Source organism: Micrasema longulum, unplaced genomic scaffold (genome assembly GCF_059751315.1).
Source record: "Micrasema longulum isolate JH-2025_06_02 unplaced genomic scaffold, ASM5975131v1 h1tg000037l, whole genome shotgun sequence".
Lineage (NCBI taxonomy): Eukaryota > Metazoa > Arthropoda > Insecta > Trichoptera > Brachycentridae > Micrasema > Micrasema longulum.
In genome coordinates this window covers 990,157-1,003,409 of record NW_028277244.1, presented here as the reverse complement: position 1 = coordinate 1,003,409, position 13,253 = coordinate 990,157, and the positions used below count along the sequence as shown (strand labels likewise).

The 13,253-nt window shown below is 34.7% G+C and overlaps 1 protein-coding gene across 4 annotated transcripts in view; it reads left to right on the top strand.

Annotated features, from left to right (window-relative positions):
• The window catches only part of LOC148285410 (uncharacterized), a 42,788-nt gene that overhangs the window by 26,605 nt on the left and 2,930 nt on the right, over positions 1–13,253 (top strand). The window contains exons 2-6 of one of the 4 annotated variants that reach the window (XM_088225920.1): positions 517–622; positions 3,725–3,902; positions 6,688–6,902; positions 8,072–8,155; positions 12,328–12,578. In XM_088225920.1, coding sequence (XP_088082046.1) covers positions 518–622; positions 3,725–3,902; positions 6,688–6,902; positions 8,072–8,155; positions 12,328–12,578 — 833 coding nt within the window. In that variant the 5' untranslated portion in view covers position 517. The remainder of the gene's footprint in view (positions 1–516; positions 623–3,724; positions 3,903–6,687; positions 6,903–8,071; positions 8,156–12,327; positions 12,579–13,253) is intronic. The other 3 variants (XM_088225902.1, XM_088225908.1, XM_088225912.1) reach the window with 3 other exon arrangements.

The following is a 13,253-nucleotide window of genomic DNA, read 5'->3' as shown; positions in this document are numbered from 1 at the left end:
ATTAAGGCATCGTCTGCAAACAGTCTTATTTTATTTTTAGAATATAATAAATAGAACTGGTCCGAGAACAGATCCTTGTGGTACTCCCGATGCTATTTTAAGCGGCTCAGAAATTTCGTCACTTTTTTTATCTTTGGAATTTATTCTTTGGAATCTGTCACTCAAATACTCTTCAAACTATTGTATTGCTGTTCTTTTTATTCCTATTTTCTTCAATTTAAAAAACAATATTTCTTGGTCAATTGTTTCAAAGGCTCTTTTGAGGTCCAAGAAAACTATAATTACGAGCATGTTTTTGTCAGTTTGCTCTTTCTAGTCTTCTTAAACAAGCATAATAGCTATTTCGCAGATCAATACATTTTAGAAAATTATTTTTTTTAAAGCCTGTCATTGAAAAATACTTTTAAGGTTTTTAAAGCATGAAAAATTACTAATTTGTCTCTCTAGAAAAGATTGGATTTTGAAGATACTGTAGTTAACCTTTCGAATACTAATGAATGCAATTCCTTGTTACAGAATGCTTCACCACCAAACTACAGGATTGGCGTTCTTGGCTCTGCTGTGCAGCAGTAGTCTACTCACCACCCTCGCCTACCCCCAACAAGCACTCCAAGTATCACAGGTATACCTACGAAATTCTTCCTCGAATAGCAATATACAGAATGTTAATTAAATCCTTTCACATCCGAAACTACGATGATCAGTATGAGCAAGAAGACATATTGGCACATTAAAATATATTTTTAGAACGAATAAAATTTTAAAAAATTATAAATCAAAAAAAGCAAATGGTTGCTTACTTCTACAGGGGCGGAGCGAGGAGAGGGAGGGGGGAATCTGATGCTGCGCCGCGCTCCCCTCACTTCTTCCCTGCAGAAGTAAGCAACCATTTGCTTTTTTAAATCTTTTATTTTTTAAATTTTTCTTTGTTCTTAATATTTTTTTAATACGCTTATATGTCTTCTCTTACCCATACTGATCATCGTGGTTTCGGATGTGACAGGGTTTAAAGAACACCCTGTACATGTAAACGTTTTAAAAGTCCCATTCAATAGGTAAAGATGTTGCCGGTACCCTACACACAAGAAAGTATTGTCAAAAGTACTAACAGAGGCACGAACATTGACATATTAATACATGATGCGCCCTACAGAGTAAAATATTTTTAAAAGTAGTGACACGAAACGTACCCGTAGTTACTGAGTTTGTTTATTTATCCAGGGGTGCATTCAACGAGCATGCATATGCTACCAAAAATTGGAGGATACTCATTTTTAGGATATAAAAAGTTTGTGTTTTAATGTTTACAATCAACATTAGCTTTCGGTGAATCCCAACCAGATAATTTCCTTAATTTCTTTATAATTTCGACCCATTTATATATTTTCACTGGTTTTTAGGGAATTAAAAAATAATATTTACTATCATTTATATTTTAAAAACGTATTCCTATCATTGCAGCCCTAAAAATAAGATGAGCTTCACAATTGCGCCGCTAGGCGTAGTTTGTCGTTTACAAAAAATAATACATTCTTATATTTTAATAGTAGATTGAGTTTTTCTACTGACATTTATGGATGGAACTGCATTTTAATTATAATAATAAATAAAAGTGAAATAAAAATATACACAATTTCTTTTGTTGTTTTAATTATATTTTAATATTAATTGTTTTAAGCTTTGTTAATCATTCATCATCATTCCCTTTCCGCACCTAATGGTGCATACGGCACTGCATTGGTACACCAATCGCAGCGTATATTGATTATTTTACCTGAGACCTCTTGGATGGCTGGCAAACGCGCTGACCACTACACCACGAGGCCGACGATAATCATTAATAAACAAATATTTTCTAAGTTACACAATCCTTTTTACAATGTTTATCCGAAAGATTTTTACACACTTTCATTACACAAGCGGGCATTTTAATTTTAATTCTATACGTTACACCTGGGGCTCAATCATAAATGACTATCGACTTGCTAAAAAACGTGCTAAGTATTTGAGCGATTACAACGAACAATTATGAACACGCTGAAGTTATCGCGGTCGCGTTGCAAAACGCCAAACGCCGTCAACAATTGTTTAGTTTTATTAAGCTATTGCTTTCTCAATTTGATTAAAAACAAATAAATAGCATGCTAAATTGTGAACAAAAAAACAAAACTAAATTATTTTACTTACAGTTTAGGAATATTCTCCATATTTACACCAGTAAAATTCAAATACATATGTGATTGATTATGCGTTGCGAATCGTAAATATTTAAATTTTGACATTTAATATTAGGTGTTGCCAAGCATCAAGTTGAAGTATGACAATATTAAAAAAGTATAATAATCCCGATCGATAACTTTCACGAATGTTTCATTGTGACCGCGCATCCGATAAACAACCACGGTGAAAAATTGTTATCACGCCGCTAATTAGCACGTCGATGGTCATTTGTGATTGTGCTGCTGGCTGGCAGTCGAAAAACGACTAAAGACGTGTCGGGCTTGACCGAGCGTTGGGGCATGAGTTAGGTGTCATCCATTTAGAGGGCACGGGGCAAGTCTTTGTATATTAATGTGTCAATGGGCATGAATGATGAATTAACTATCTAGTAGCCACAAATTTCTGGTCATTGTCAAATTGATAGTCCCCATGACCAGGGCCGCATTAAGAGATCCGTAGCTCAATCACAAATAACTATCGACGTGCTTAAAAACATGCTAAGCATTTGAGCGATCACAATGAACAATAATGAACGTGCTTAAGTTATCGCAGTCATAAGTCAACGCGTGTGTCTGTTTGTTTTTTGTTTTCCTCGTAAATAAATACAATTCACTGGCGAATAATCGGCGTTTACTATGAAAAATAATACAATATGCAAAATAGTAAGGAGTATATAATACAAAAAAGTGAAAATTAAATTACATTTACAACGGCAACTGCTTTTTAATAATAAATGCAATAAACAATAAATAAATAAATAAAATTAGTAGTTTTGGAATATTTTTCATATTTACACCGGTTCAAATATGTGATTGCGCAGCAGAATTATACATCGCGAAACGTAATTATTTTTACATTTAATATTAGGTGTTCACGAATGTTCCATTGTGATCGCGAATACGATAAACAGCCATGGTAAGAAATTGTTAACACGTCGCTTATTAGCACGTCGATAGTTATTTGTGATTGAGCTACAGGGCTCGTAGGCCTTTTATGATTTACAAATTTACTATGCATCTTACAACAAAGGAATATGGCGCAAGCATTGACAATGAGGAAGTTCAGTGGTTTTTTTCAAATGTTTTATTCGTTAATAGACTGTTAAACTAAGTCAAAATTTTTTTTTTTAATTTTTACATATCGTATTATCGGCGCTACGATTTTTCAAAGTTTTGTATTTCTGAAATAACTCCGCGTTTGACGTCAGAGGTTCATTTCCGCTTATTCCCATTCAGTTCTTCCTATTGGTCCAGAAGCGACAAGCAGACCGGAAATCTTCCATAGCTCTCAGATCATATTGATTCACATGAACCAGTGACGCCATTTAAAGTAGTGCGTTTTTATTAAAATATTTTTTATTATTTTTTCTGTACATTTTCAAGAAACTTTGCCGTACAATTTAATGCTCTAATTTTTACCTCGCGTAAGAAAACATTTTTGTATCCAATTTCCCGTAGGGCTGAAGTTCCTCATTTATACCTGACTGTGGACATTTGTTTTCTAGGTGGCAGGACAGGTTAGGTCGCAACATCCACAGTACTATGCCGGAGCCGCGCCCACAGAAGACAACAGAAAGTTTGCTGAGAAGCCAAACGCGATGAAGAAGGTGGCTTTGGACGACATCGACGACATCCAGACCAACCAAATACAAGACTCCGGATTCTCGTGGTCCAACATGTTGGGTAAGCCAACTTTGTTCAAGCACTCATAATTGTCACGAAAATTTTGTAGAAATGCTATATTTTTTTTATTTGATTTATTTATTCATATTTTACTCTTACAAACTATAAACAACAATAAAAAAATGTGACCTCACTGGGGTTACCCGTGCCGAGGACACTTAACAATATACTTTTTTGAAATGTTTTTACATTTGAGAATAAACAAAGAAGACTAACTTAATAAACAGAGATAATTAACAAAATATTTAGACTGTTTTAAAAACTAGGTATATATGTACATTTATATTATTTATATTACAAAACGCACAATGAAAATAACAAAAACCTAACATAAGCTATACACTTGTGGAGCAGTTGATTCAATATTGGTTTGGGCGAACAAGACAATCCATTTTCTTCTACCTAGCTCCACTATCCATTTTTTTTTCTTTTTTTAAACATTTTCTCGTTACTAATTGTTTTAATAGATAGTGGAAGTAGGATATAGATTTTAATTGAATAATACTCAAAATCCCTTTGTCCGAAAGTGGTATTAGTTTGTATTTGTTTAAGTTGTCTTTGTGTTGAGGATCTAGTGATTATATTATTTGTATGTGATGTATTGGAGAGGTTATGTCTTTATTATATATGTATATTAATTTACTGTAATCAGTAGCAGCTACATCGATTGCTATAAAGTGTATTTTAAATATCCGCCTAGTGGTCTAGTGGTTATAATTCTCATGTACGTGTAATTTTTTTATTTTTTTTTATTTTATTTTTTTTTTTTTATTTTATTTATTTGGATAACCAACAGCTATAATTATATCATATAATGTCACTGAACACCTCCTAAACGGCTTAACCGATTTACGTGCGGCTTTCAGCGAAATTAAGATCTTTGCGCTGCGCGTGTTAGTAGATATTAAATTTTTCAATTGAATCTGTAAAAAAAAAGTTAGAAGCATAAAAATTTTTTTCATCGATCTACCAGGGTTGCATTCAACGAGAATGCATATACAAAAAATAGAAGGATGTTGTTTATTTTGTGTTTGAAAAGGTTTGTTTTTGAATGTTTACAAACAACATTCGCTTTTTATGGATCTCAATCGGATTCTTTCCTTACATTCCTTATAATTTCTTCTCATTTATTTATTTTTACTGGATTTTTGGTGATACTAAAATAATATTAACTGGAATTCATGAACAAAGTGCACCCCTGTTGGTGAGAAGAGCCGAGTTTGACATTTGAAAAAATAATTCTATATTCGAAAATTAATTATTTTATGTTTTGGAATTCAACCATGAACAAGTACCTAGGTACCTACTTAAATTCAATATTTGAAGATCAATAATTTTGTGTTTTTTGAAATTCAATCATAAACAAGTACTAAGGTATCTACTTATCAATGAAAAGTATTTTTCCAAGGTAATAGCAGGCAAGCCAACGTTTGGGCAGGACATCGTCGGTCGGGTCCGCGAGCACTCTTATAATTATTAACTATTATGATCGTGTAAAACACTTTCAAATTTCGAGTTTGTATTCAGAAGGGTTTTGGCTGGTTTAATATTCCTGCACAAAATAATATCTAACTATATGGACAGCCCATGATGGTGGATACCAGCGAAGATCGCTCAGATCAATCAATCAATCTCAACTCATTCTTTGATGCGCCTGAACTTTTGAGCTCAATAAAAGTAAATATCCCAACTAGAAACCTCAGACAAGACTTACTCTTTCATACCGATAACCACAGAATGAACTATGGTTGTCATTCCCCTATGCCCAGAATTCTTAGGTCTGCCAACAAACCTAATTAGTCATGATTTCTTTGATAACAAGTTATCTTCTTTCAAATGATCACTGAATCAAATTCAATTATAAACACCTCTCTCCCGCTTCCACTCCCACAAAGTCTAGACGATCCGTACCTTATGTAAGGCTGAGACAAGCATTATCAACAAAATCAAGAAAGGAGCTCTGCGCTGGTTTGGACATGTAGAACGAATGGACAGCGAAAGAACGGCTAAGAATATTTACAATTCGAATGTTGATGGATGCAGAAATAGAGGTAGAACGAGAAAGACATGGCATGACCAAATCCAAGAAATACTTGAAGATGGACATGTCAAAAGTCGGAATAATCGGCGCGTGTGCATGAGAAGATGTATGAATGTAGAAGAGGCGAGATTTGTATGCAAAGATAGAGCGTGATGTGGCGTTCTATCCTCTCTGCTTACCCTTACGGGGAAACGGCATGATGGTTTGTTGTTGTTGTTGTTGTTGTTGTTGAGTCTTTCAACTTTTTAATAATAATTTTCAATGTATAAATATGTTCTTTAAAAATGCTCATTGTATTGTATATAAATAAATAAGAAAAGTACCTCACGTAATTTGCGTGCCAATTTTGTCTTCACTGTTTTCTGGAAATTTTAGAACTAACATCGGATTCTTTTTACCTCTGCCAAGGATCCTCAGAACAGTTAATAAAATCTCGCCAAACAGTACTGACGATGTGTTCCTACAGCAAGGTCAAGCGTTCAAGAAGCAAGCGGTGTTATTACTCATGGCTTAAAGATTGCACACTTGCCATGTCTGCCTAGAGCATGCCATGATCATAATTACACAAACTTAAAATCGTTTAAATTAAGTTCAAGCAATGTATAATAGTATATCATGAATGCCAATCCATAAGGGCTTTCGTAAACCTGGCGATTATGATTATGATGATGATTGTGTTATTCTGATGTTAATATTTGTAGTACCAAGAATGCTAACAGAATCATTTAAAATATGAAACCCAAGTCCGCATTTTTCCAGGAATGCTGATGCAGATGTTCTTCAACGGTGGCCCAACTGGACCGAACAAGAGCGACAATCTGGATGCTGATACAGGAGTGGCACCTTCTCCGTGGGCCAATCTCCTTTCCATGGGGCTGAAGATCCTCACTGCCATCCTCGGAGGAGGTGCCTCCAACGACGGAATCGACAAAGTTGACAACGGTGGATCTCCCATGCAGGTTAGAGGAAACGAATAAAGAATATTTCATCGTTTAGAACATGTCACTAATTTGATAATCGCAAGCCGTGCGTTCACGAATGAAGATATTCAACCATTTTTTATCTCGCAGTAAACTTTCGTTTGAAAGAGTATTTTTTTCTTCTTATCATTGGCAAACGCGCGGCTTTATTTTTGATAGTCAAAAGTTTTCACAAAATTTTCAGCACCAAGGGTCATTTTTAACAACACCATCACAGTTTGTTCTAGAATTTTACATCATAACAGCTGGTGATGGAAAAACGCTTTCATTTTGGTTAACTCGAAATTGAAAAAGATGTTAAAATTCATTTTAAATTCCCCTCCATCTTAAGCCCTGATATAAACAATTCAGTGCATGTAAAACCACTAAATCATTCTTATTGGTAAATTCATCCTTTTTAAAAGACAAACATGATAATGTTTAGTGTAATTATTCCCGTTACTATCCCGCTCTTAACAATGGCAATTTATGAACCAAAATATGTACAATGCGTGATTCGCAGTTCTTGAATTATCAGGAACGGATGCCTGCAATAATGAATGTTCGCCAAATGTAATATTGTTTCCACGAATTAGCTAACACGGTAGTAATCGAGAACCGCTTTGTTTATCCATAAATATTGACTCGCAACTAATATTTCCCACATTGTGAAGATGGCGTTGAATCAGAAGTAAGCGCTCACGCGGCGGCCGGCGACACACGTACAGAAAAAAAGAAAACCGCGAAAGACTCACTTTCTCTGATTGGATAGTTGAAGTGAAAGGAATAGAAGTGAACCAATCGCACGCTAGCAACAAAGTCCAACTTCGCGGACAAAAAAGTGCTTTCACGATGCGCGCGTGTCCGATCCGGTCTTGGAAGAAAAATTCGAAAAGGCGTCAAAACTTACTTGGGATTCAGCGCCATTCCAACAGTTCTGTCGATATGCAAAATACTAACATCGTAGCTGTAAAACGGAAATCAGAAAACCATAGATTTTCCCCGCGCAAAGATCTGACACTATCAAAATATTTCAATGCCCCAGCGTTAGATTTTGATCTAATGCGGTGTATACACATAATGTAGGTCGATCTCTGTCACCCTTTAGACTGTATTGTACATATTGAGACGTGGTTACGGCACCAGAACACTTTTTTGGCTTTCTGCAGGGAATCTTGGCGGCCGTCCTTTCTGCAGTGCTCGGAACTAAGGATCCCGATCAGGTCTCGACCATGGCGAAACAGGCGGGCGAGGTAAGAATCTAAATTACCAGTTGTTTTTCTCGGCAAAAAGCCTACTGCGATCAAACTAAATCTAAAAGGCAAATAAACCTGCATAATATAGCAACAACAAAAATTAACGATAAAGGTACCAACATCCATTTTATAGAAAAAGAAATATTTGCGTTCTTATGATTTACCATTTCAATTCCAATTTTTCGGGCCTTTTTCAACGAGTTGCAAATAACTTGGTATTCAAGTTGGGGTAGAATGGGGTTCGAACCTCAGACCTCCAATCCGCGAGTCCGCAACACTATACGCGGGACGACAATCCGATTATGTCAGTCGCTCTTCATTTTAAACATAAGATGAAGAAGATTATTAAGTAATTAATTATTTTATTAGCTTTGTTCATTTCTAAAATATTTTTTATAAATTCGTTTACATTTTTCAAAAGAAAATACAAAACATTATCCCTAGAATTAAGACTAGTCCAGAAGGAGCGTACAATCATATTTGAATACATCGGACTGTGTCCAAAAAATCCCCACTTTGCCCCACTTTCACCGCGCGCATGCGTGAAGTTACCGCGTAATGTTGCCAGATCGCGAAAAATATAATCATTACACAAAAAAGGTAAGACATTTTTTTTTTAATTCTCTAAAATTTTATTGTACACGCGGAAACATTGATTGACACAATAGAGAAGATAAGTGAAGGGTCATTTAATAAGAGTAATTGAATTAATTAATAAACTTTGAACTTAAAAAATTAAACAAATTTTATTTTACCTAACGCGAATATTTTTATGTCATGTTGAATAATATATGATAAGTAAATTAGCGTTAAAAAAATGTAGATTTTGTTTTTCTGACAATCTGACAGATGGAAAAATAATGAAATGTTTAAGTAATGCATTTGCTACTTACACGTGCATTTTCTAATTACACATGAAATGTGATCCCATCCTGTTTCTTTAAGATCTCAGCAGAATTTCCATACTTTAAAACGACACATTACGGCATAGTCAAATTCAAATCGGGAGTTGCGTACTGAGCGACGTCTACAAAGAAACTAATTGGTCAAAACGTAAAACTACTACTTTAATAGTATTTTAGTCGCCTTCTGTTTGATGCGCGTATGCTGTTTCTGGACTTTTCTATGCAATTATCTTAAGCCGATTATTACTAGTACCTATAATTTCCACTAGGCAGCTCAAATTAACGTTTTTTTATTATTAGCATTGTGTCGTTAAAACATAATTCACCAGCCTTATTGATTAAAACTTTCATCAAATAGAAATAGGTACGTAAAATAATAAAAAGAAGTAGATTTTATTGATAAAATAATAATGTTTTTCAGAGTTAGCTGTTTATAAAAGTATTTCGAAATGTTTGTACAATATAATTTGATGTTAGCTACAATGCAAGGTGTAACATTATTTATATTTCCTGTTTGTAAATAATGTGCAAATAAACAAATAACAGAGGAGATGGTTTTTATTAACACACATTTAAGTTTAGTCGTAGATAATCACAGCTTCGTAGTTTTCATTGTTTAATGTTACCATCGTAATAATTATAAGATTAGTTCTGAAAGCAATTCAACAAATAGTAGATTTTTTTCAATGTTGGCTTTGTTGAGTGTCTTTATTCAGATCAACTCTAGTGAAGAAGTTCGGTCATTTAAAAAAAAAATTGTTAAAAGACGATCAAACTAAGCCAATGAGGAAGTTCAGCCCAACGGGAAATTGGGTGCAAAAAATGTTTTCTTACGCGCGGTAAAAATTAGAGCATTCAATTATACGACAAAGTTTATTAAAAATGTACTTACGAAAAATATTATAATAAAAACGAACAACTCTGAACGACGTTACTAGTTCGTATGAATCAACCAATGATAAGAGAGTTGTGGAAGATTTCCGGCTTACTTATTGTAAAGGGACCAATCGACAGAACGAACCGAGAAGAGAACTTGAGACGTCACACGCGGATTAATTTCAGAAATACAAAACTGTAAAAAATCACAGCACTGATAATCATCATCATCAGTGGCACAACAGCCCGTTGTGGGCCCTGGCCTCCTCCAGAATTTGTCTCCATTCGTTCCTGCACCCCGTGGCTCTTCTCCAGTTCGTCAGGCCAATCGCTCCAGCCATCTTAATTTTGGTCTGCCTCTGCTTCGTCTGCCTTCCGGAGTGGTGTAAAGAATCTTTTTTGGGGTACGGTTATCATTCATTTTGTGCACATGGGCCAACCATTGTAATCTTCTTATTTTTATGAATTGTGCAATGTTGGGTTCGCCATACAGTGCCTCTAATTCATGATTAAACCGTCTCCTCCACACTCCGTTTTGGTTGACAGCACCAAATATCTTCCTTAGTATTTTTCTTTCAAATACTAATACCATATTTTCATCTCTTTTGGTCATAACCCAGCATTCGGCACCAGATGCAATAACCGATCTGAGGAGAGTTTTGTAAATAATGGTCTTCGTTTTTCTAGTGAGCAATTTGAGCGCTGATAATACTATAGATGATTTATTTTTTTAAGTTTTGGCCCGGTTTAATAGTCTATTAACAAATAATCAAAAAAATAAACCACTGAACTTTCTCATTCAAAAAAAGAAATGTATCGTTTTATCAGCGCTATGATTTTTTAAAGTTTTGTAATTTTGAAATTACTACTAGTGACGTCACAAGTTCTAGTCGGTGAGTTGTGCTGATTGATGAGTTGGCTTTCCGGAAACCAGTAATCTGTCACAACACTACCATTAAATCACTGATACCGTTTAAAGTAGGTTTGAGGTCTTAAATTAGCATGGAAGGAATAGATAGACACCTTTTTTAAAAAAAAAAACATTAAAATTTATAATGAAATACTGCAAATAAATCCTGTTTTTTGTTCTATCAGCATATGTTAATCTCATTTGTTTTTTTTCATGGTTATGTCACACCATATTTATATGCAAACTTTAAAATCATTTAAAAAGGAATGGCCTACGCTCAGACGCTGAAGTCTTTGTGGGCATTTTTTCCAAATTATGTTATAGCTTAATTTTAAGATGTATTTTTTAAAAGTGAATTTTTGTAATTAAAATTCTATGTATGTATGGAAAAATAAACAAAAAAAAGTTTATTCGGAAGAACTTGTGACGTAGTTCAAAGTAGTTCATTTTTATTACATTTTTCATTCAATTTCAAGAAACTTCGCCAAAAAATTAAATGCTCTAATTTTTACCGCATATAAGAAATTATTTTTTATATCCAATTTCCCTTAGCGCTGAACTTCCTCACGGCTGACAGGTTTGAATTTCGGATAAGGGAATGATTATGATGAAAGCACGTGGGATTATGATGATGATTTTTGACTGATATTTAACTTTAACTGAATGATAAATTTTATACCAACATGCGAGAGTTCTTCACCCTAGGATGACCTGTTCTAAAGTATGATTATATGGATAATAGTATGATGCTGAAGATAATGGCATGAATGTTAATGATAATGATGATGTGGATGATTATGTGGATAATTTCGATGATGGTTGATCGCGCCACTTGCTTGTTAGCAGATTAACGCTCCAAACGCTGGTTCGCGGAATGCGTTATCCTTTATTTGCTTTGCCACGGAACCCTAAATACAATTAATGCAATTACCTACATTATTCTGGGTTCTGGCACCTTTATTATTTAAACTTCTGTCGAGAATATAAATAGCACATGCACTCACGATCAGCTCAGTTGCTAATCTGGGGCAGGGACAATAATTGTTACCCACGGTAGGCAATTGCAACATCTTAACCAGAGCCCCGTAGGTAGCAAATAAATTTGAACGCCCATCCTAGTAAATGTGCTATGTATATGGTTGTGTACACATAGAGCCAACGTGGCGTAACCAATGATGATTTTAGTTGTGTGGATAATTTAGATGATGATGTAGATGATATCGATTACGATGATATTAATGATGTGGATAATTTCAATGATGATGTGGATAATGTTGATGATGAAGTGGATGATTTGATGATTATATCGATGATTTTGATAGTATGGATGATTTCAATGATAATGACAATATAAATGTTGATAATTATGATAATGTGGGTGACATGATGATAACATGGATAGTGGCGATAGAGATGTTGATGATAATGTGGATGATGCTAATGAAATGTATTGACGATGGCGTTGTTTCTTTCCCCAGTTCATCAACATCGTGGTAAACCTCCTGGACGCCCTGAAGACATCGTTCTCCCACCGGTCCATGGCAGCCCGTTCTCTCGGGAGGAAGGACTCCATGAGTGACGCAGCCATCGCTGGTATTGCCATGATGAAGAGCTACGTTAGATCCTTCTCCACCACGGACGACAAGTGCTTGCAGAAGTACGTCTGCGAAGCCAGCAACGAGTGCTCGAAGGATATTGGTTCCAAGAGCGTGTTCTGTCAGCTTGGAACGTAAGTTTGTATTCAATCCTTTGTCATTTTCCGCGTGGCCACGGATTTACCCAAGCTGCTTTGAACTGTTATTTTTAGAACAGTTTCCCGATTCACAAATCAGTTAAATTTTTTAATTTATAATATCGTCGGTGAAACTGCAATACCGCGTAACCTGTTTTTTTTACGAAAATGTTTTGCCTCAATAAATTCGTCGTAGGAACTAAGAGTCGTTAAATTAAAATTATTTTTACTCTAAATAATTATAGCTTTTCTAATACTCCAGTGGGATTTTTACTTGATTAACATCGTAAGTAATATAATATTAACATGACGTATTTTATTTATTTATTTAAACACTTTATATACATATACAGTTTACATACATATGCATAAGGCCGGGCATATTGCCGTTAGGCAATTTCTTCCTACCTACCCAAAATCAGTGGTATATGAACATGTTGTTGCTTAATTGCTTAATTAATAATTTCTTGATAGAACAAAATATTGTCATTTTTTTTTATGAAGTAAAAATTGACTAAATATCTACACTATGCTATGAAGAGAGGAGGGGGTAAAGAGGGAAGGAAAGAGGAAGGAAAGGGAAAAACTTAAATATTCAGGAAGTGACATTTAATACGTGATTTGAATGTATATAAAGAAGAGGTGGGCGTCTCTGACATTACTGGTAGATTA